Source organism: Sinocyclocheilus grahami, unplaced genomic scaffold (genome assembly GCF_001515645.1).
Source record: "Sinocyclocheilus grahami isolate Dianchi unplaced genomic scaffold, SAMN03320097.WGS_v1.1 scaffold29.1, whole genome shotgun sequence".
Lineage (NCBI taxonomy): Eukaryota > Metazoa > Chordata > Actinopteri > Cypriniformes > Cyprinidae > Sinocyclocheilus > Sinocyclocheilus grahami.
The window spans coordinates 2,179,044-2,203,355 of record NW_015505208.1 but is presented as its reverse complement, the minus strand read 5'-3'; the positions used below and the strand labels follow the sequence as shown (position 1 = coordinate 2,203,355).

The following is a 24,312-nucleotide window of genomic DNA, read 5'->3' as shown; positions in this document are numbered from 1 at the left end:
TATATATATATATATATATATATACACACACACATATTATGTACACAAACTTTTATTTTGGATGCGATTAATCGTTTGTCAGCACTAGAGTAATGGATACTGAAAATTCTGCTTTACCATTGCAGGAATAAATTACATTTTAAAAAAAATATATAAAGCAATTTTTAAATGTAATATGGAACAATTTTACTGTTTTAAATGTATGAAAAATGGCATTATTAAGGACACAAAAGCATTATTATTATTGACCCCAAACTTTTAAATGATAATGTATATTTGAGAGAATAAAATGTTATAGTCTTACTTTCAGAATATGGGAATTTCCCTTATTTTCGTTTTTACAAATGCAAAACTGATTGTTTGCTTTCAGATACAGCCTTTGTGTTCAGGGGAATTTTTGAAGGCATGAAACATGATTTTATATTGCACCTGACTGGATCAATACATTTTTATACAGAGTTATCCACTAGGTTGCAGGCAGCTCTCCTGCAGTGTCCCAGTTCATTCTATTCTGTGTTATTAATTGTAAATATTGGGTATTTTATGGACAAAGTGCATTTGAGCTGACAGATGTGAGTAGCATTTGAAATCCCATTGTAGGTACATTGTAATAAAATTTTACTATGACTGTAATCTTGTCTTAGTAAAAGATGTTGAGGATAAAATGACCAGTGTAATAATATTGAAGGTCTAAGTGGCCTTTTTGTAATCTTGTGTGGATGAAGCTTTAATACTCAAGCTATATAGCATTAGCTGTTTGTACTTCACTATAGTGATTGAATCGATGGCCTTGTTTTAAAGATTTTTTTGATCAGTGTTGATGTAGAGAAATTCCACAGTCATGGAGGTGGCACAGCCTTGGCCAGGGTTTAAATAAGGGCACATAGACAGGCAAGGCTGATGACTTTGTTTTGTTCTTGTTCATAGCTCCCTTTTTTTGTTAAATATCAGTGTGCCATGTGGTAAAGTTCCTCTTTAGTTTAATTTTTTACAGTCTAAGGACCTTTGGTCTTTTATTGTCTTGTAGATGAGCTGTAAAACTTATTTCATGCTGTATTATATATTGAGACTGAAAACATCACATTCAAATTAAGCTGTATTGGTTGATTTTGGATGATACTAATTTGTTTCTTATTCTGTCATACATTCATTTTAGCTGGTATCACACATTTGATCAAAACAAGTTTTGCTTGTTTTTTTTCTTTTTAGTGTTTGGCACTGATCTACTGTTCATTTAAAAAGCATTTCAGTTAAAGTCTTCATGATTGCATGCTTAATTACCTTGAAGCCTGGCTAAACTGAAACGGGGGATTGAATAAGTGTTTTGAGCTGGTGTGTGTTGTCATTGGAAACAACTATGTCCACTACCACACATTATTCTAGGTCTTTGAGCACATAATATCCACAGTTACATGAAAAAGCTGTTCTAGCACAAGTCTGCTCTTTGTTGTAGCTTCTCTCTGGAACATACAGCATTGAGATGTAATCAATCATAAGACAGAAACCAGGTCCAGTGCATTCACTCCTCTATTAATATCCTTTAAACATTCTGGTTAGGTTTGTTGTTGACCTCTAACCCCAAGTAATAAACAATTGCAGTTGATCCATCCCAAATAGCTTTTTTTGTTAATTATTTTAGTCTTGGCTGATTTGTTTTGTAAACATTATATTTCTAAAGAAATGTAAAATGCAATTTTGAAAATCTCCCATTGCCTTATATTGACAGAATTTCTAGCATTATAAATGTAACCAACGTTAATAATGGTTAATGCAATAATTGCATTCTTAATTGTAATTGGTTGTCTTTATAACATAGATTTGCATATCAAATCATGATTAATCGTGCCTTTCTGTATTTCTTTAACCACATTTTTGCATTGAAGCATTAAAGTGAGGTCAGATTAGCAAAATTGGCAAAATCACTTGACCAACCCAAAGGTGATGCAAAGGCTATCTAAGGAAGTCTTTTGTCCTGACATGAAATTCTTTAAAGGGGTGGTTGATTGCGATTTCACTTTTTTAATGTTAGTTAGGAGCATAAACAATATCTGCAAACTTGCGGCTCTGAAAGTTCAATCAAACTGAGATATCGTCTTTTAAAATTCTGGCAGTTGTGACATCACAAACCCAGATAAACCCCGCCCCCGGGAACATGCAACGAAGGGGGCGAGGCTATGCTGCGCTGCTTTAGAGAAGAGGAAGAGAAAACTAGGGGTGCATGTAAAAATCTATTCATATATGAATCGTGATTCTGTCTTTTAACTATTCTAATGGATTCACAAGATTCAAAATCAATGTTCTAAAGCAGAGATTCTAATTCTGTTCCTCGCATCCCCTGCTCTGCATCTCTCTCTCTCTCTCTCTCTCTCTCTCTCGCACTCTCATTTTGGGAGAAGGAACAGATCTGTGTAGAATAAAGGTAAATTATGTGAAAAATAATGCGTTTTATTAAAAACGAAGCATTAACACATGTTAGACTGCGCCCCATAAACACAATCCAGCCTAGAAAAAAAAGTCAACCACCCCTTTAAAGTGTGAATTCTAGTTGACTGGAAGTGACTGGAAAAAATGGGGGAAAAAATCCAGGTTTGCTGTGCTTGTTTTAGGGCTGCATCATTTGGCCAAAATATTGTGATTTATATATAATTAAAAAACATTAAAATTCTTAATGAACACAATAATGATCCTAACAACGACACTGATTAATTTATATATTGTTTTAAAATTTACATTGATTCATTGTCCTGCACTGATATGTGCTTCAAGAATTGCTGATGTAGATTTCATTTTTTCCGCTCTAACTCTGTGCTTGTTTTCTGGGTAAAAGAGGTCCAGATTTCCAGTTTTGAGACAAGTGTTTGCAAACCTTGGAAGATTTAGTGAGATTTAAAGAGAGCCATTTTCATTGCATGTTTCGATTTGTTCAAATGTCCTTTAGTTAAACTTGAACTATGTGGTTTGTTTTCCAGCCATGAAAGTTTTAGAAAGTTTTTCTTGAGCTTGATTACAGCTTAGCCAATTTTTTCCATGACACAATCAGCAGATTCGTACTCAAACACAGTGCTTCCTTTTGTGCTTTCCATTACCGTAGGGGTTGCTTACCGCAGCCAGAGCAGCGAAGGGGTCAGCTCTCTCTCCAGCTCTCCATCTAACAGTCTGGAGACGCAGTCCCAATCCCTGTCCCGCTCCCAGAGCATGGACATTGACACAGCCTCCTGCGAGAAGAGGTAAGAGACAGCCGTGGACCTTTGTCCTCTCTGTGCTCCTAATCAAAGATAAAGCATGACGTAAGAGTTCAAACTGAGATTGTGTTGGAAATGAAGTATTGTATCTCACTTCAAGTAGTCTCTTTAATCTGCAGAATCTCTCTTCTGTTGGATTGCAAATGCTTTTGGACACCAGCCACATAATTTCTAAAGTGCTTATAAAGATAAATACATACAGCTGGAACTTTATATATTAAGTAAACTTTCTCTATCATAATAAGCTACATAGTCTTTGTATCTTCTATTGTACCTTTATAACATGCAGTGCTAAAGTTATATAGTTTTACAATTAAAGAGTTGAACTGCTACTTGAGCTAGATCTCATCTTTGTGGTCTTCAGCATGTCTCAAGTAGATGTGGACTCAGGAATTGAGAATATGGAGGTGGAAGACAGTGATCGCAGAGAGAAAAGGAACCTGGCTGAAAAGGTAACCAGATAAAAAGATAATTATTTTTATTCAATGGCCGATCACGGATAAGTGGCATATTAAATTGTTATACTATTTGTCTAAATAAAAAATAAAAAAACACGTTTAACAGGGTATTGGTGTTTTTAATAATGCACTTTGAGTCTTAGATGATAGCAAAGGTAATCTAAAAGTGCATGATCATTTTCTCTATTTTTGCAATATCGAATATCGGCTGATACCAATAAACAATGTGTTGGACAATGGGGTCGAGTCACAAAGTTTGAGAACCAATAATCTAAAGTATTTGTAAGTGACATGCTGTATTAATATTTGCAGGATTCCTCATCCAGTTCTGACGTCTCTGAAGAGCAGGCTTTGCACCTCATCTGTAAGATCTTGCGTGTCTCTTGGAAGGAGCAGGACCGTGATGTCATCTTCCTCCCCTCACTTGCTGCTGAATTCCAGAAGAACCCTAGGGATGGTATGGGCAGAAAGCAATAGAGGGTGTAAGACATAGAATTCTGATTTCTCTGGAATTGAACTGCATTGTGCTTTCATCTAGTTTACTCTGACTTCAAAGACCTGATCGGACAGATTTTAATGGAGGCTCTAATGATGTCCACCCGATCACGTGACTGTAACCCATTCGCCAGCTTGACCGCCACATCTCAGCCAATTACCGCTGCCAGATCCCCGGACCGTCACCTGACTCTTGTCCCACCCTCCAGCCAGAGCGGCAGTCCCATGATGCCCTGTGCTGGTTCATTCGGTGCCAGCTCTCTTTCCAGGCAAGTGTGATAGCTGACAAACTCTCCTTTTAAAAGGAATTATGTATCCACCTACACTGGTGGCCAAAAGTTTGGACTAATTAAGTCTATTTAAATGTTTTTGAAAGAAGTATCTTATGCTCCCCAAGACTGCATTTATTAGAATGCATTTTAAAATATACAGTAAAAACAGAAATATTGTGAATCTTTTCTATTTTAATATATTCTAAAATTTAATTTATTCCAGTGATGGCAAAGCTGAATTCAGAGGACATTACTCCACTCTTCAGTGTCACATGATCCTTCAGAAATCATTCTAATATGCTGATTTGGTTCTCAGTTATTATTGTTCAGCAAAAACAGTTTTCAAAGGGCACCTATTATGCCCCTTTTTACAAGATGTAATATTAGTCTTGGGTGTCCCCAAAATGTGTCTGTGAAGTTTCAGCCCAAAATACCCAACAGATCATTTATTATAACAGCTGGAAAATGTCGTTTTTGGGGTGTGTCTAAAAAAGAGCTGTTTTGGAGTGTATCGCTTTAAATGCAAATGAGCTAGATATTCCCGCCCGTCTCCAGAAGAGGGCGTCACGTATACGACTCTCTGCATTGCATATCTAGAGCAATAAACAGTCGGTAGAAGCAACTGGGAGCGAGAGAACCGGTGTTCAGCCGTACATATGGTTTAAAGGGGATTAAAAAATGAGAAGTGGGTTGATTTTTATCATTGTAGGGTGGTTGTTCACACACTGCCAACACACATTTATGTCCAAACACCATGTAAAAGTGGATTTTGTATAATAGGTGCACTTTCAATATTGATAAAAATAAGAAATGTTTCTTGAGCACCGTATTCTGCATATTAGAATGATTCTTGAAGGAGAATATGACACTGAATTCAGGAGTAATGACTGCTAAAAAATTAGATTTGCCATCACAAAAATTAATTGCGTTTAAAGATATATTCAAAACAGTTATTTTAAAATGTAGTAATATTACCATTTTTGCTGTATTTTTAATAAAAAATGCAGCCTTGGCGAGCAGAAGAGACTTCTTTCGAAAATTTAAAAAAATCATAATTCCAAATTTTGGGCCGCCCGTGCACACATCCACCTACACCCCTTTGTCCCATATTCTTGATTTTTCTTTAAATTTCCTCCTCCTCCTGTGTTTCCGCCTTCATTTTCATCAATGTCTTTGTTGTTTTCAGTCTTTACGGTTGTAGCCCAAACCCACTCGCTCTGAGCTCTGCCAGAATGAGTGCTCCATCTGTCCCACTGGCTTCTGCAGCCGCCCTCCCGGTTCCCCCAAGTCCTCCTGTCTCTCGCCCACCCACCAGCCTTCCGCCTCCCTCTCTATCCACCCCTCTGCCCATCTCCCAGAGATACAGGCCCTACTCGCTTAGCTCGTCCATCCCCATAAGCCCAAGCCCCAGGTCTACTCCATCTGGTATGCTTACGCCAACAACTTCAGGTATACCCTCCAGCCCTTCCCCAAGACACCATAGCACCCACACCTCCATGCCTTTCCCCATCTTCCCCAGCTCTCCCAGCACTATGGCCAGAAGGACTGCGCTAGCCGCCCGGATGCCCTCTAGGTACCTTTTACACCCTGTTAGATGTGAAGTTGTATCTTTGTAGTCTTTGTGTTTTTATTCAGTCTATCTGTCTGCTTCCATTCACACATCGCGGCCACACCAGCCCTTTCTCCCTCCTCTTCTTCGCCCTGTCCGACTTGCCTCAGGACAGCAGTGATGAAGAGCTGGAGGAAGAGGAAGAGGAGGATTTTTCAAGGGTTCAGTTTGGGTCCAGGTATCAGTGCCAACGTGTGTTGCATGCTTCAGCGTGCTGCCTGGCCACTAACAACAGCCCGCTGTGTCCAATGTTGGCACTGCAACGGGCAAAAAGAATGACAGCAAATAGTGGAGTTTGATCATGTGATCTCATCAGATTGACAAATTCAGCTTTTCTGTGGACAGAGCTTTGCTGTCAGCTCAAATTGTGTTCATTGCACAAAAGGATTTTTTTAGACCCATTCAGCTCACGGCAGAAATGTGAGCCAGCAGACCTTTAAACTCCCACACAGGACGTGTGTGCTGGATAACAGTGTTAGTGGAGGACTGATTGTTGGGCGATCAGATAATACTAGCTGACTGTGTAACAGAACTAATGAGAGCCAGAAGCCTGCTGTGGAGTGTTGTCTCACCCTAGAGTTCACTAATGCATGCTGTCTCATGACCAAAGACCTGCAGGGGGACGCAAGTATTAGAGGCCTTCTTTTGTTGTCCTCTTGTCATACGTTTTGCCATCATTTACTCATGGTATTAACATCTGTCTCAAGGGATCTAGTGACAAATGGTCGGCGCTTAATACAGGTGTAAACTGATTCCAAAACATTTTGTTCCAGTCACTCGAATCACAGGAATCGTAGGAAGTTGCATGTCATCCTATCATATTTTATATATTTATGCATTCATGTGAAAACCTGGAAATATCTTTTTTTTCCCCTTCTTTCTCAATTCATGAAAAAAAATAATGAGAATATAATACAATATAAAAATTTGTATAGTAAATGTAAAATGCAAAATTTGTCCTGTTGGAGACTTTTGTACATGTAAACTACCATTGAAAAGTGTTGTTGTTGATAAGATGTTTTTTAATGAAGTCTTTAATGCTCACCCAGACTGCATTTATTTAATCGAAATATAGTAAACTATGGAAGCCCGTTTCCGCCACTGAATAAAAATAAAAAAGGTAATTGCGACAGTACTTTTTATCTCACAATTCTGACTTTTTTCGCACAATTGTGAGTTTATATCTCAAAATTCTGAGAAATAAAGTCAGAATTGCGAGATATAAACTCACAATTGTGAGTTATAAAGTTGTAGTTGCATGTTATGAAGTCAGAATTGCGAGATATAAACTCGCAATTCTAATTTTTTCTCAGAATTGAGTTTATATTTCACTATTGTAACTTTTTCTTCAGAATTGGTAGTAAATATCTAGCAGTTCTGACTTCATAACAGAATAGTGAGTTATGAGATATGAACTTGCAGTTGTAAGAAAATAGACAGTCTTTTTTCCTTCAAAATTGGACTTTATAGCTCACAAATTAAGAAACTCTCAATGTTGGCATTGAGATGAAATTCAACCTCTCAATGAAATTCTCAAACTGGTCCGTTAAAGTCACCAAACCAGTTCATAAACAGATACAAGTGTGGCCGGAAGGGTCGTCAGAGGCTCTTCAAGACTGTTTTAACACCACTGACTGGAATATGTTTAAGCAGGCTGCAACATACAATAACACCACAGACCTCCAGGAGTACTCAGAGACTGTCACTGCCTACATCACCAAGTGTATTGATGATGTAACAGTCACAAAGACCATCACTGTCCGGGCCAACCAGAAGCCGTGGCTAACAGGGGAGGTCTACGGACTCGTCAGAATTGTGAGATGTAAACTCACATTTGCGGAAAAAATAAAATAAAATTGTAATTGTGAGATATAAATTTGCAATTACCTTTTTTAAAAATGTTTAATTTCATGGCGGAAATGGGCTTCCATAGTAAACTGTAATATTGTGAGATATTATTTAAAGTTAAAATAAATGCTTTCTATTTTGATATATTGTAAAATGTAATATATTCCTGTGATGCAAGGCTGAATTTTCAGCCGCTATTACTCCAGTCTTCAGTGTCACATGATTCTTTAGAAATCCTTCTAATATGATGATTTGGTGCTAAAGAAACATAACTAATTGTTATCAATGTTGAAAACAGTTATGCTGCTTAATATTTTTTTGTGGAAACCATGATACATTGACTTTTGATCAATTTAATGTGTCTTTGTTGAATAAAATATAATTTTTAAAAGTCTTACTGACCTCAAACTTTTGAACAGTAATGTGAAATGGGTGGGATATGATTTATCAAGGCGTCTGATCACCAAACACAGCTTGCGTTGTGGGGCAGGTTTGTTCTAACCATTGCTTGAAATGGAGATAAACCTTCATTTATGTCTGATGTCATAGCTATTCTAAAGATAATTATTTTGAAAGCTTGGTGGCTAGAGAAAAAGGGAAACATTTATGAATTATGAAAGACATCTCCTTGGTGGCTACAGATATGTGGTTTTAGTGATTTTCTCTGTTTGGGTTTTTCCCCAGAAGGTTCATCTACACTCTGCAACCCTTGCATTGAAGGCAGTATTTATCTCTCCTAACTCTCTCTTTCTCTCTCTAGCCTGGGCGCATCCGGAGGGGGGATGACTGGTGACTCAGGTAGCGACCGCTTTACCATAGAGTCCTGTAAAGAGACAGAGATGCTCAACTACCTCATCGAGCGTTTTGACAGTGTGGGAATGGAAGAGAGGAAGGCCCCAAAGGTAGCTGCTGATAAACACTATAGATGCATTTCTACAATATTAATTCTGTACTCAGGCAATATAATTATATTCCGGTATAACAAGCATTACAAGAATGTAACTCATTACTTCAGTCATTCATGAGAAGACATTTGTCAGTAGGTCAGAACAGAGGTGGAGGTGTTGAGCAGGTGAAAGTGAAAGACATGTCTTGTCAAGCCTAGGGTAATTCCCTCTTTGGCATGAGTCTTTCTTGTTGTTCTCATTTATCACCCTGTCTACAAGTAGACATGATACAAGAAGAGTTTGTTTCAGCATGTTGCTTCATGAAATGCCTGTTTCAGTTTCTAGCACTGTTTCAACACTATTATGTCTTTCTAAAATAAATGTTACTTAAAGGTACAATATGTACGTTTTCACCACTAGAGGGCGCATATTCAAAACAAACAAAGAAACAAAGACATAGTTTGATGACGCTGTGACTGAGTGTGGAATCAAGGGAGTTGTCATCTTCATCCCCACAGCCGACGCAATCCGATGGGCAGAAATCATGTTCGTGGATGAGCTAATGTATTAAAGATTTATTAACATCGTAGTATGAAGCAGAATGAGGCAGAAAGCTGTCGAAGTGAAACAAGGCCGCTGAAGCAATTGCTAATGAGAGACGAGAGTGACACACGGCTCGAAAGCAGCGGAGCTTTTATTATGCCACACTTTAGCGCTTCCGTTCCTTGCGGTCGTGCGTATGTGGGGTAAAGCAGGGCTGTTTTATCATACTAGATACGTTTGAAAGTTGTGTTATAATGCTACTCTGTGCGGTCGTCACCTGTCTAATAAAACGCACAACATATTAGAGCGTCTTTGGTATTTCCATGTATTCTACAAAAACAAACAAAAAAAAATCGAGGGGTTATGACGTCATTGGCAGGTGACACAATGACACTATGGACACGCTCCATGTCACTAGTTAAAATTGCTTATTTCTCTGGATTTAAACATTCTTCGAAACATTTGGGATAATGCAAGTACACAAGTCAGCAAAATATATAACACTGTTCTAGTGGTTTTTGGATATTTTAATAAAAAAATCTTACATATTGCACCTTTAAGTAAAAACTTAGTAAACTAACTTTTTTATTTGTTTTATTTTATTTTGGAATTAATTTAAATAAGGCTGTATGTCAAAGCCAGATTGTGTGGTGTTTCTGGTCTGTTGTACTATGCCGTTTTGTATGAAAATATATACATAATATAATTATAATTGCATAGAAAATAAATATTTTCTCATTATTCAGCCATTTAGCTTTTCGTTGTTGACCTTGAGCTTCAAGCTCCGGGTATTTGGTCTATGTTCAGACACAGTGTTATTCATATGCTTTTCTTTTTCAGATGTGCAGCCAGCCACCTGTCAGTCAGCTGCTTAGCAACATTCGTTCCCAGTGCATTTCCCATGCTGCACTAGTGCTTCAAGGTGCCCTCACACAGCCCAGGTCAGTTACAGCAGCCTTTTTCAATGCATTCTAAAGTTTTTTTTTGAAGGAATTTTCACATTAGAGCTCTTTGTGGAAGTGTTTGACCTATGGAATTTAGTTTGTTTTGGTCCAAACTCAAGTGCTCACCTTTTTTTTTTTTTTTTTTCTTTTTCTTTTTTCCATTTTGCAGTTCTGCACAGTTTGTACAAGTGAAGCACCAAAAAATGTCTCTTAGAGTATAAAGCATTTTTGATAGCTGCCTGTTTATGCAGAAATTGGTTTCAGGAAGCAGCTTTATTCTGTATGTGTTAAGCTTTCTCCTCTACATTTATTGCTTGGCTACAAAACATTAAACATGATCTGCTGCTAGTATTGCATTGGCGATACAGACAAACAATGTGAAGAGAGACCTGCGAGGAAGGAGAGCAGAATCAAGCTCCATAATGTGAAAACGGACCTAGTTTGAGTTTGTTGCATGATGTTGTCTGTCAGTTTGAATGCACACAAGTGTAATACATTTTGAATGAGATTGCCCCCTTTCTTTCTCTTTGCCCTTAAATAGGGCCCCTCTACAGCCGTCCCTGCTGGTTCCCTACATGCTGTGCCGGAACCTTCCGTATGGCTTCATCCAGGAGTTGGTGCGCATGACTCACCAGGAGGAGGAGGTGTTTAAACAGGTGGGAGTCGTAGCAGATTACAGAGACAGGCTGCATGCTGCATCATATTACTTTTGAAGCTCAAGGGGTCTTTATTATTGATGCCAAACTCCTAGTGGTATTAAACATATTCTTAAGTGGTTCATTTGTTTGTTTTTAGTAAGAATGGCTCAGTATTATTTATCCCACATTAGGTTTTTTGGTTCCAGTTTGGACACTTTTGACCAGATAAAGGTCCCAACCCTGATCCTGGAGGCACCCCAACACTACACGTGTGTCTTATGTCTCCTTAATCAAACACACCTGATTGAGGTCATCAGCTCATTAGTAGAGACTTCAAGACCTGAAATTGGTGTGTCAGAGAAAGGATACTTGCAAAATGTGCAGTGTTGGGGTGCCTCCAGGACCTGGGTTGGGAACCACTGCTTTAGACATAAAAAATATCAGCATTTCATAAGGAAAGATGGCAAAAGCACACTTTATAAGCAAAAATTGCACAGAAATATTAAGTATTAGTTTTTGAATGATAAATATAGATACACTACTGTTCAAAAATGTAGGTTCAGTAAGAAATTAATACTTTTATTCAGCAATAATGCATTAAATTGATAAAAAGTGACAGTGAATACATTTATAATACAAAAAACATTTTATAAGATTTCTATTTCAAATAAATGATGTTCTTTTGAATTTTCTAATCATCAAAGAGTTTTTAAAAAAAAATTTTTATCACGGTTGCCATTAGTAATAAAAAGAAATGTTACATGAGCACCAAAGGATTTCTGAAGGATCATGTGACACTGAAGACTGGAATAATGGATGCTGAAAATTCAGCTTTGCCATCACAGGAATAAAATACTTTTTTAAGAATATTTTTTTTTCAAGTTGTTAAATTGTAATGCATCAACTAAAAATTGCCTTGGGGTCAGCTGTTTGAATGTTTTTCCAAAATGGAAAAGTCAAGCTAGTTTATGGAAAAGGTGTGGAACTTTTGTCTTTATTTGATCAGTGTTGTTTTTCTTTCAGATCTTCGTTCCCATTCTTCAAGGGCTCGCTTTAGCTGTAAAAGAATGTTCTTTTGACAGTGACAACTTCAAGTTCCCTCTGATGGTAAGAGACTGTTTATTCTTCTTTTAAAAGCATAATAAGTCTGTATTATAAGGCATGTTAGGACCAAACAAACTCAATTGATTTAAATATGAACACTGTTAGGTATCTCTGATCTTCCAGACATGTTTCACACAGATTGCTCCTCTGAATCTGTGAAAGACTTTGTAGGCTTTTGTTTTGTGTCTGACTGATTTTATTGTTTTACAGGCTTTGGCCGAGCTCTGTGAAATCAAGTTTGGGAAGACTCACCCTGTATGCAATTTGGTAAGTTTTGTAGGTGCTTACGAATTCAAGTCAGCCAGGTTATGCAGTTCACTGTTAATATTGTCTGTCTGCGTGTATTTTTAGATCACCTCTCTGTCATTGTGGTGTCCTGACCCTCTCAGTCCCGGGACAGGAAGAGAAATCCAAAGACTCTCCTTCCTTGGAGCGTTCTTTAGTCTTTCTGTGTTTGCTGAGGATGATGTAAGTCATTTTACTCCTTAAACAAATAAGACTAATACAAAAATTGATGAATGATGATGGGAAAGTGGTTTATTTTTATGTCCGTTTTGCTGTTCTGTAGACTAAAGTGGGAGACAAGTACTTCTCAGGCCCTGCCATCACAATGGAGAACACCCGTGTGGTCAGCCAGTCACTGCAGCATTATTTGGAGTGTGCAAGGGTGGGCGACCATCATATCACATACTCATAGATTTTTAATGAGCTGCTTCAATATTGAGGGAATATTCTTTTTATTGAGCAGGGGTGCAAGTGAAGGCTTCAGTTTTTTGGTCTTTCTTAAATGATTATAAAGTATAATTTCACGTGATTGGGGAAAGATTAAGAATGTGCATTTATTGTTAAGTTGCAACTTTAGATAAGAATTTATCATGGGGTTACATGTCCTCTCTAATGAAGCAAAAAAACTCCCTTTTTCCAGTTGTCATAAGATTTTCACAGAAATTATAATAAAATAATTGGAATTAAGTTTGAATATTTTAATCAATATATATTAAATACCATATTTTGTGGGGAAAAAAGTTCAGAATTGCACTGTGTTGTGGTAAATGCCTATACACAGATTTATTTTAGAGCGATGTTATTTTATGTAGCAACATCACAACAATCACCTCGCATATCTCTCTCATTCAGCTAAAATCCAAATGTGTGAGATTTGTGGATATTCTTTATGCTTGATAATTGCATTATAAATATAATACATATCTAAATATAATATTATAATGCTTGGCGATATACCGGTTCAAACGGTAAACCAGTTTTAATTACACTGTATGAATTTTTAAAAAACTTCATACATGTGGCTAAGCAACATAGACACCCGTCGTGAATTGAGAGGGGATCCCTATTAGCTGCAAACACTTCTGACTAATGGGTGGAGAATTTTTAGAACTATTAATAACACGCAACTAATTCCTGTAACTTGGCGAATAAACCATCTATAAAGGGCCGTTAACAGAGGCCAGAGATGCTGAAGATGAACACAAAGAGGAGAAAATGCAGAGCAATCTCACTTCACCATGCACAAAATATTGGATGAAAATTCTATGATATGTTCAATGATACAATCTATTATATGATTGTATCTCTGAGGGGAACTGACTGTCTTAAGGAAAATTTAGATGGTCTTTTCATCTTACCTCCATATAATGCATATTAATGTAGTATTTAAAAGTGCAGCGAAGGAAATGCTGTATGGCTGCTGTTTCATAAGCGTCACCTGCTGTGAATTTGTGTTCTCATTCAGCCTGTGTGCAGATGTTTTATGTAGCAAATTTCACAAAACTAAGGCCAGACCATTCTGTTTTGGCTTCAAACTTTGAAACTATACAATCCAATTTACATCAAAAACTGCTCATGCTACATATAGCATGTTTGTTAGGATCATGATTAAAATACAGTGGTTCTGCAACCGTTTCATGCATTCTGATTCATATAAAGGCACATTCAGGGGAAAAAAACATGATAAACCAATAAACCATCAGAGTCCTAAAAAATGTGATGCATTAAATTATTCCAGTTATTATTCCAATTACTCCAAATAATAATAAATGGACACGAAAACATTCAGCATAAATGAACATCCAAAATAAATAGACAGAATGCTGAAATGAGATTTAGTGAAATATTTTGTAATTCTGAGTGTGTGCTGATTTCCAGGGAGAGCTGTTTAAAATCCTGCACAACATCTTGTTGAACGGAGAGACAAGGGAAGCAGCTCTGAGCTACATGGCAGCTCTGGTGAATCGTAATGTGAAGAAGGCTCAAATGCAGGTATGTTTGCTCAAGTATGTGCTTCTTTCTTATTATCTTATCAAGGTATTAATGTTGACAGTTTCTTTGTGAATGTAAACAAGCGGGACAAAAAGGTCAAATTATTAAAAAAATCCTTACTGCAAAAATACCTTGCAGTATAACTGCAATTTGAGTATTTTCTCCTCCTTTCTTTCTTTAGACCGATGATAAGCTGGTGTCCACAGACGGCTTCATGATGAACTTCCTGTGGGTGCTGCAGCAACTCAGTATGAAGATCAAGCTTGAAACAGTGGATCCTCTCTACATCTTCCACCCCAAGTGTCGGCTGAATGTCAGCCCGGAAGAGACCCGGCTCAATGCCACGATGGAGGAACTGAAGAGCTGGCTCGCTGAGCTGCGTGAGTGTGGGCTCTCTTCTGGGACAGACAAATCACTTTGGACACTCAGTTTGACTTCAGACAAGCCATTTACTCTTCCTTCCATTCCTCCACAGATGAAGACCCGTCCAAGTTCTCAGAGCCCAAGTTCCCTACAGAGTGCTTCTTCTTAACGCTACACGCACATCATCTGTCCATCCTCCCGTGCTGTCGGCGCTACATACGGAGGCTGAGGGCCATCAGGGATCTGAACAGGTGCTTTGCACAGATTCAGCCGTAAAAACAAACAATTTGTTACCAAAACCATGTTGAGTAACGGTCCACTGTGAAGTCTGCACTAGTACAAAAGGGTAATGAAGATTAGCTAGTTAAGGTGAGTCTCAAAGTGGAACATCTTGCATTACTCATCGCTTATGTCAGATAGCCCATCATAGATATGATGTTCTTTGTCATGCTTTGTGAAAAAGCCCTTAATCTCTTTCTGATGAGACAGGCTAATCCTGTCCTGTCCCAGTGCCTCTTGTAGAAGGTATTTTCTTGCAGTCCCATTGTCGAGCAGCTCTAAAGTCATCTTAGTCCATAATGCCAGAATTATCAGCTCATGTGTTAGTGCTGCATCAGTGGCAGTGATTCAAGTCCTTCACATTCAGATAGAAGGCAGCTCACATTGGCCTCATGATGCCTGGCAGATCAGAACCACAGTGACCCCTGCTGTCGGCAGCATGTATAACACTTAGATGGGCCAATTATACTCTCTGTGGATGTTTTTTATTTTTTTATTTAAGCTGTCAGAAGAGGTCATTTGCACAAGGCTGAATATGTGTGTGTGTGTTACAGAACTGTGGAAGAGCTGAAGAACAGTGAGAACCAGTGGAAGGATTCCCCGTTGGCAAGTCGTCATCGGGAAATGCTGAAGAGATGTAAAACACAGCTGAAGGTGAATGCTGTTATCCTTTATTAATAAAAAATTACTTGTTTATAAAGGTTTTTACATGCTTATGGAAAAAAAAAACATGGAAAGTGTGCCAGCTCTGGTTTTATAAAATAGCAACTAACTATTACTATGCTTGAGAAAGCACTTTCTATTGTTGAGATTAGGGCAACAACAGCTAATTGATTTAACAGATAATGAAAGTAACCAATGATTCCAGTATTGATTATTAGTCAGATCTTTGCCCTGAGGCTCTATTAGCCTCAAAGTGCTCTATTTGCCTCAAAGTATTAGCTTTAAAGTATTGAACAGTGCATTTACTTACACTATTGTAAGCGCTATTTCACACAGTCAAAAGCTTGTGCTCAGTAAGATTTGTTTTTGAAAGCAATCAATATTTTTAATTGATCTGAAGTGACGGTAAAGACATTTCTGATGTTATAAAAAATAAAAAGTTAAGTATCTCTTTTTCAAATAAATGCTTTACCTTTGAACTTTCTATTCAGCAAAAAATCCTGAGAAAATGTATCATGGTTTCCACAAAAATATTAGGCAGCACAGCTGTTTTCAACATAGTAATAATAAATGTTTCTTGAGCACAAAATCAGCATATTACAATGATTTCTCTTAGAAATCTCTTCTCATGATTTCTTTTGATTTCTCTTCTCATGTCACACTCAAAAATGTCAGATTTGCCTTCACAAGAATAAATTACATTTTAAAATATATTGAATTAGAAATCAAATATTTTTGATTAAAACTGTTATAATTTCATTTTTTTACTATATTTTTTATCAAATAAATTCAGCCTTTGTCATTGCTAAACTGTGAATATTTCAATAGAACATGCACAGACCCTAAATTAATACTTTGTGTATATATAGAACATATGTATTAAGTAAATGTCTGTGTTGACAGAAACTGGTGCGCTCTAAAGCCTGCGCAGACGCTGGGCTGCTGGACGAGAACCTGCTGCGCAGATGTCTGCGGTTCTTCAGTATGGTCATCCAGCTCATCTTGCGTATGATGGATCCTGCCTACCCACAGTCAGTTCACTTAAGATCTCCTCTTCAGATACACCTTACCTGACATTCTTTTAATCAAGTTAGTAGTCAAGATGGTTCTGTTCTGTTCTGATTTCCTGTCTTTTATCACCTTTCAGCGTAACCCTGCCTCTGAACCCAGAAATCCCCAAAAGCTTTGCAGCACTGCCGGAGTTTTACATTGAAGATGTGGCCGAGTTTTTGCTTTTTATTGTGCAGTAAGTTTATGACAGTGCTGAAATAGGCACATTTATAGTGTTAGAATCCAAATTTAGTTTTAGTGAAATGTGACTTTTTTTTTTCTTGTTCTTGTCTTTTAGGTACTTTCCACAGGTTCTCTATGAGCCATGCACTGAAGACATTGTGACCTTCCTGGTGGTCTTCATTTGCAGTCAGAATTACATAAAGAACCCATACTTGATTGCCAAGCTGGTGGAGGTGCTGTTTGTCACCAACCCTGCGGTGCAGCCGCGCACTCAGCGTTTCTTTGAGATGATGGAGAACCACCCACTGTCTGTCAATCAGCTTGTGCCAGCCCTCATGAAGTTTTACACTGGTAAAAAGGGGTCTAAAATATATATTTTTAAGTCTGTTCTATGCATTTTGATTTATGCTAAATGGATGTGTTTTCTTAGATGTGGAGCACACTGGAGCCACAAGCGAGTTCTATGACAAGTTCACAATCCGTTACCACATCAGCACCATATTCAAAAGCCTATGGCAAAACATTAACCACCAAGGCACCTTCCTGGAGGAGTTCAAGTGAGTTCACCATAGTTAATCTGTGCAAAATAAGTATTATTTTAATTCAGCATTTGTGTATGTTTAAATTAAATAATCATGTTGTATATCAGCTACTGAGAAATTCATATGGATTGAACACTAATTTGAAAAATACAAAAATGTGTGTGTGTATTTATATATATATATATATATATATATATATATATATATATATATATATATATATATATATATATATGAAAAATAAAAGTTTAAAATTTCATTTTTTTATTATTGTCTAACTTATTTTACATTTTTATTATTTCTGTGTAAAATGTTTTGTGAAATGTTTATGTATTTATTTTATACATGTTAATCATACCTTTTTTTTTTTCTCTCTGCAGCTCTGGTAAACAGTTTGTGCGCTACATCAACATGCTAATTAACGATACAACTTTTCTGCTGGACGAGAGTTTGGAGTCTCTGAAACGCATCCATGAGGTCCAGGAGGAGATGAAGAATAAAGAGCAATGGGACCAGCTGCCCAGGGTCAGCATACTGTATCACAACTTTACCAATAATTCCCTTACCTACCCTTTTAACGACATTGTATGTAATGGATATAATGCACTGTTGTGCAAAGGGAAAAAGCATTAGCTTTAAGGCTAAAAGGAAGGGAGTGACTTTTAAAGGGAATGGTTGTGCAGGAGTGTTTCTACTTGAATTAACACTTTTTGTTCTTCAGTTCCAATCAGATCTAATTTCATGTGAAATGTTCTGATCCTCAGGAGCAGCAGCAGAGCCGACAGTCCCAGCTGACTCAGGATGAGAGAGTATCACGATCGTACCTGGCTTTAGCAACAGAGACAGTGGATATGTTCCATATCCTCACCAAACAGGTCCAGAAGCCCTTCCTCAGGCCTGTGAGTACAGAAAAAAAAAACCCACATTGACAGTGTGACGTTCAAAAGTTTGGGGACGGTTAGGTTTTTAAAAATATTTTTGAAAAAAGTATTTTATGCTCACCTCAAAAAAAAATCTTAATGACCCCACACTTTTGAACAGTATTGTATTAGCAGCTGAACAGGTTGTTATATGAATAGAAGCCTTTAATAAACCTATACTAGCAGACAGTTGTAGAAATATAACCTAAGGAATATTTCAACAGACAACAAAGAAATCCACTTAAGGAAGCACCTAGAAAAAAGGTAGAGCGTAACAAAGTCTAAGTAATTTAGGTTTGGTTAATAGGAAAAAGCATGATAATTTTAATCTGCTGCTTGCCTGTAAATGAATCTCCTGCGCTCTGCTCTCTGCAGGTATTTATAGTCTTAAGGGAAAATTGAGCTGCTGCCAGGGTCAGAACATTGAGTTTGTTCAGAGGTGGTGTGAGAGGGGACTTTTAATGACACTAACAGAGCAAATACCATATTTGTAGGTTGTTGAAGATGCACAAAAATGATAATGTTCCTTGTTATGATGACTCATGTATTTTCTGTTGTATTGAACAGGAACTGGGTCCTCGTCTGGCTGCCATGTTGAATTATAACCTGCAGCAGCTATGTGGGCCTAAATGTCGAGACTTGAAGGTGGAAAACCCAGAAAAATATGGTTTTGAGCCAAAGAAGCTCCTGGATCAGCTCACTGACATTTATCTGCAGCTGGACTGTGCCCGATTTGCTAAAGCCATTGCAGATGACCAGGTCTGTATTTGCTCACTAAGATCATACTGTTTGGTGCTTAACTGTATTGCAAGAAAAACAATGATCAAAATGAACAAAAATCCTTTTTTTCTCTCTCTCTCACTTTTAGCGATCATACAGCAGGGAGCTGTTTGAGGAGGTCATTTCAAAAATGAGAAAAGCGGGCATAAAATCCACCATTGCTATTGAGAAATTCAAACTGCTGTTGGAGAAGGTGGAGGAAATAGTAGCCCGAAATTCTCAGTCTGAGATGGATTACAGTGATGCCCCAGATGAGTTTAAAGGTGAGAGTCATCAAGTCTTCATTTGGTGCTCAACATTGACAGTTGTGCTGCTTAATATTTTTGGGGAAACCTTGGTTAATAGAAAGTTAAACAGCATTTTAATTTGAAATAGAATTTTTCTGTAGCATTATAAAGGTCTTTTGATCACATGCAATGCATCCTTGCAAGAAGTAAGTATTTTTCAGTCAGAATTGGCAGCTTTACCTCCTCTGCTGCCCATCTCAAATCTGGACTTCCCCAGGGATCTATCCTAGCACCTCTGCTCTTCTCTCTCTACGTGCTTCCCTTAGGTTCGATTCTGAGAAGGCATGGCGTATCTTTCTATCTTTCCTAATATATTGCTTAATCTTGGGGGTAATATATTCCTTATTATTTGGATAGATCTTAATGGTCTGTTTTGGGACCACTGTATCAACACAAAAATGAATATAACCTGCCAACGCAATACTGTCAATATTTTCATCTTGAAAAAAAACGTCCCAATTTGTAGCCAGAAAACCACTCAACTCCTCTTTTCTACAGTCCTGCCACACATTAACGGTTCTTAAAACTGGTTTACTCTTCCTAAAGGCAGACCTGTAAATACTAATTAATAGGATGGTATTATGGTCCGAATTTGAAAGAGGAGGCCTAATCTTATCTACATATGCTTCTTTGATGTTACCATACCATTTATCTAATATTTTATTTTTCCTTGTACCATTACAAACATACTGCTGAAATCCTAGGGGAGCATAGTCCATCTTACAATGATTGAAATCTCCTAATACAAATATTGGTGCATCAGGTTTGTTCTGTAATTGCTGATGGACACAATCAGCAATGCTTGAAGCAGCTTTTGATGCATCCCCACTGAGCGGAATATATATGGCGCAGATGAAGATATTTCCATAGTCTCTTTGCAAATAATAAGGTCTTAGACTTAAATAGGGCTGTGCGATTAATCTAAATCGTCATAAAATCGCGATTTGAGCATGCGCAATTTCTAAATCGCTTTACAGCACGATTTTCCGTGCCCCCGTCCTCCCGCAGTATGCTATCCGAACCAAGCAGAATGCAGCATGCCTAAATGGAGCACAAGAACGCAACAGACTGGGCGGGCATACAAATGTAACGCCAGGTTCACACACTCCATCTGTGGTGCGTATTTTGTCCGCGGCCCATGTTAACGGATCAGAGCGTTCATACTGCACTCGATTGCGGTCCGGCAGTGCGCTCCAGGAGCGGTGCGTCTGCAGCAGTCATGCTGCGATCGTTTCCACACTGAGTCTATTTCTGCTGTGTTATACGTGCTGATTTAAAGTGACAGCGCATTATTCGTGGTAAAAATGAACATGGATTGACACGGAAATTTAGTAATTACACCATAAATGCATGTAATTATAGTCTACTGTTTCACAGTCAACACATGACTTTCTGGCTAGTTTTACAACAAGGAAAAGTGCGCTTTTAGATAAACAAGGCAATAATAGATGGCACTCGTGGTGGTAGTTAAACAAAGTTATATTTATTGAGTTTAAACATGAATATGTCTATGAAAGATTGTATTACTGTACTGGGAGCTCTGTGACCAATGCATGGCAAAAAAAAAATCCCCGGACACAGGATTTTTTTTCCCTGCCATATATTTATTCTAGAGACATTTTGTTACACCTTTACTTAGTGATTATTTTGCCTTATGTCTGTTCTAGAGACATGTTACAGCTTCTTGATAAAGCTCTAATTGGTTTTCTTTTGGAAATATGTTTCAAATTCACACCGAATGCATTTATGACTGTAAAGCATGTCTGTGTGTGTCAAAATTTATTAAAGAATCGCAAAATTGATCAAAGAAATCGCAATAGGTTTTTTTTTGTCCATATCGCACAGCCCTAGCCCTAAACATATAAGTTCAAGATCAGGAGTACATACCGTATCCTTCACGGAATAATTTCTACACCAAGAGTCTTTGATGAAAACACAAATGCCACCACCTCTCATTTCCCCCGAGTTGTTATTCCTGTCCATACGAACATTAGAGAACCCCTGCACGTGAACAAGGGAATCTTGGAAATTACCTTGAAGCCAGCTGTCTGTGTAAATGAGGAGACACGACTCACGATATTCATTACAAACTCTTGCATTCAGACACAGCTCTTCCATCTTGTTCCTCGGGGAGCGAGTATTGCTGAATAGTATTGATGGCAGCGTTAACTTGTGACGTTTTCGACGAAGTCGGTGTTGTCGCCTCTTTTCCCCAGTTTTTGCGGCCGACGATGATCCCCGTGTCGTTGCAACAACTCCTCTGGAACACACCGTCCAGCAAGCCCGGCTCTATAACCACTGGTTTCCGTAGAGATAGTAACCATTCCCTGCTGCAAACCTGCAACACTTTATCATGTCCCCTTGTTGTGGCAATGTTGGCGATATCGTGTTGCATACAAACACTCGATGTAATCCGCACATGCAACAGCAATACTCGATCGATCTTCTTCCCCCCCCCATTATTTGTTTTTGTTACACTTCAATACACGCACAAACAAACCAAAACGCAGAACTTAACACGTAAATTTAACAACAAAAAAGAAAAAACATAAAACTTTCCGCTCTCTGTCACCAGATCAGATGATACCCAGATCTAACTGCCTATAAAAAGAAATGACCCTTCAGCTATACACTCTTTATTTGCATGTCTTGATGAGGTAAAGAACTGATTGGCTAGTAACTTTTTAACCTTAAATGACTCAAAGACTGAGGTTATTGTCTTTGGTCCATCTGACAATTTCAAATTCAATAATTCTACCCTGGATAGCCTCTCAGTCTTTGAATCAAAGTGTGTCAGAAACCTTGGTGTTCTTTTCGATAGTCGGCTCACTTTAGATAAACATGTTTTTACTCTGTTGTTGCTTCCAGCTTTTTTCAGCTCCGCTTACTCTCAAAAATAAAACATGAAAAACCTCTCGAGACAGCTGTTAATGCGTTTATCACTTCTCGATTGGACTATTGTAACTCTTTGTGTTGTGGCATCTCAACATCCCAGGTCGCTCGCTTGCTTACAATTGGTCCAAAATGCAGCCAAATTTCTTAAAAAAAGGTCGCAAATATGATCCCGCCACCCCTTTTTTGCGAGCTCTTCATTGACTTCCAGTTCGTTTTAGGTTAAATTCTGAAATTCTCCTGTTTGTATTTAAATGCTTACACAACCTTGCCCCACGTTATTTATCGGAATTGCTGCATACGTATAGCCCTACCAGAGACTTAAGATCTGGTAATCTAAACCTAATTATGGTTCCTTGCACAAGGTTGAAACAGAGGAGATAGACCCTAGATTGTGGAACAGCCTGCCAGCACACCTCAGAGCTGCTCCATCTTTATCGATTTTTAAATCTCTTCTGAAAACTCGCTTGTTTTCTTTAGCTTTTACAAGTTGAGGATGTTTGTATGCATTTTACATTTTGATTATTGTGCCTTTTGTACAGCACTTTTGTCAGTCTTGTGACTTTTAAATGTGCTTTATAAATAAACGAACTAGAACTAGAAGTAAGTGTTAATTTCTTAAAAACAACCCTAACAAAATTTTTTTGAACAGGAGTGTAGCTACAAATGTAATATTTTTAATAGTTGATTGGAGTAAGTAACATTGACATCCTATCTAAACAGACCCACTGATGGACACTCTCATGACTGATCCCGTGCAACTTCCCTCTGGCAACATCATGGATCGAGCCATCATTCTGCGACACCTCCTGAACTCTCCCACTGACCCCTTCAACAGACAGCCTCTCACTGAGAGCATGCTGGAACCAGGTACCCAGCACACACAGCTTTACAAAGACCGTACGAGCTGCCTTTTTCAGCGCTGCTGCCAAATGCACTCTATGACTTGTCTTTTTTTATTTTTTATTGTTAGACTGTGTAACGCTGACTCCATGCTTTTCCCTCTCTCCACAGTCCCAGAGCTGAAGGAGCGTATCCAGGCTTGGATGAGAGAGAAGCAGACTGGCCGTGTTTGAGTTTTCTCAGTGAGCCAAGCTAGCCCCGCAGTTGAAATGTTTTCACCACGCTGGAAGTGAACTGAAGAGAGAGAAAGAGGAAAAAAATATGACCATACCTAAATTGTTTTCCCCCCTTTATCCTCTTTATCGAGCCACTGACTAAAAGGCTCATGGTTCTAAATTGAAACATAATAAAGTTTAGACTTTTGAAACATTTTGATTTTGAATTTGTATGTCTGCATACATACCAGTCTGAAAGGGCACACAGTCTCACACCATAAAGTTAACACATTTGGATATAAAGAAATTGTTTCCCGTTTTGTTTTTGTTGTCCTCATTAATGCATTTTAGTGGTTCTGACGGTAAAGGAAAACCTTGAGGAAGAGGATCCATTTCATGTTTGTGAAGAATGTTAAGTAACACCAGTATTTCCATTTTTACACTCAGTAGAATGACAAAACATTGGCTGTAGACAGTCACAAACCTGCTGTTTATTTTATACGATGAATACAACATATTTTAAATAATCAAATTAACATGCTCTAGACTGTCTTGTAGAAAATACAATAGATGTTGGTGTAAATTGATGGAAACATACCAGTGGGGCATCAGATGGTGATTGCCTCTGTATTAGAATTTTGTTGGTTTGCATAAAAAAATCCCATATGTACACCGTTTTGATTAAAATCTGAATCGGAGCTCAAACCCAGGAACAAAATCAAAGAATGTGAAGCTGTGTTGGAGCATGATCGTCATAGGAATGCCAGTACATCATGTTTTTTTTGTTCTGTTCTCCAACATTTTTTGGATCATAAAGGTTTATCATCTCTTGTTATTACTATTAACCCCAGTTGTTGGACTTGGAAGAGTTTTTCCAGTGACTTAAAGGGTTTATCTGTACAGGAATTTGCTTCCTTTGCTACAAACTTCTTTTGGACCCAGCTGTTTGAACTGAAATAAATGGTAATGCACACACAA

The 24,312-nt window shown here is 37.9% G+C and overlaps 1 protein-coding gene across 3 annotated transcripts in view; it reads left to right on the top strand.

The window, feature by feature from the left end:
- The window catches only part of LOC107570768 (ubiquitin conjugation factor E4 B-like), a 27,107-nt gene extending 2,795 nt beyond the window's left edge, over positions 1-24,312 (top strand). Inside the window, exons 3-29 of one of the 3 annotated variants that reach the window (XM_016257030.1) lie at positions 3,092-3,227; positions 3,607-3,694; positions 4,013-4,157; positions 4,239-4,464; positions 5,654-6,040; positions 6,144-6,254; positions 8,685-8,826; positions 10,195-10,295; positions 10,840-10,954; positions 11,960-12,043; positions 12,251-12,307; positions 12,392-12,508; positions 12,609-12,707; positions 14,204-14,317; positions 14,499-14,697; positions 14,793-14,931; positions 15,514-15,613; positions 16,526-16,653; positions 16,770-16,868; positions 16,971-17,206; positions 17,286-17,412; positions 17,778-17,922; positions 18,162-18,296; positions 18,885-19,076; positions 19,186-19,360; positions 23,000-23,146; positions 23,291-24,312. In XM_016257030.1, the coding sequence (XP_016112516.1) occupies positions 3,092-3,227; positions 3,607-3,694; positions 4,013-4,157; positions 4,239-4,464; positions 5,654-6,040; positions 6,144-6,254; positions 8,685-8,826; positions 10,195-10,295; positions 10,840-10,954; positions 11,960-12,043; positions 12,251-12,307; positions 12,392-12,508; positions 12,609-12,707; positions 14,204-14,317; positions 14,499-14,697; positions 14,793-14,931; positions 15,514-15,613; positions 16,526-16,653; positions 16,770-16,868; positions 16,971-17,206; positions 17,286-17,412; positions 17,778-17,922; positions 18,162-18,296; positions 18,885-19,076; positions 19,186-19,360; positions 23,000-23,146; positions 23,291-23,352 (3,806 nt within the window). In that variant the 3' untranslated portion in view covers positions 23,353-24,312. The remainder of the gene's footprint in view (positions 1-3,091; positions 3,228-3,606; positions 3,695-4,012; positions 4,158-4,238; positions 4,465-5,653; positions 6,041-6,143; positions 6,255-8,684; positions 8,827-10,194; positions 10,296-10,839; positions 10,955-11,959; positions 12,044-12,250; positions 12,308-12,391; positions 12,509-12,608; positions 12,708-14,203; positions 14,318-14,498; positions 14,698-14,792; positions 14,932-15,513; positions 15,614-16,525; positions 16,654-16,769; positions 16,869-16,970; positions 17,207-17,285; positions 17,413-17,777; positions 17,923-18,161; positions 18,297-18,884; positions 19,077-19,185; positions 19,361-22,999; positions 23,147-23,290) is intronic. The other 2 variants (XM_016257037.1, XM_016257040.1) reach the window with 2 other exon arrangements.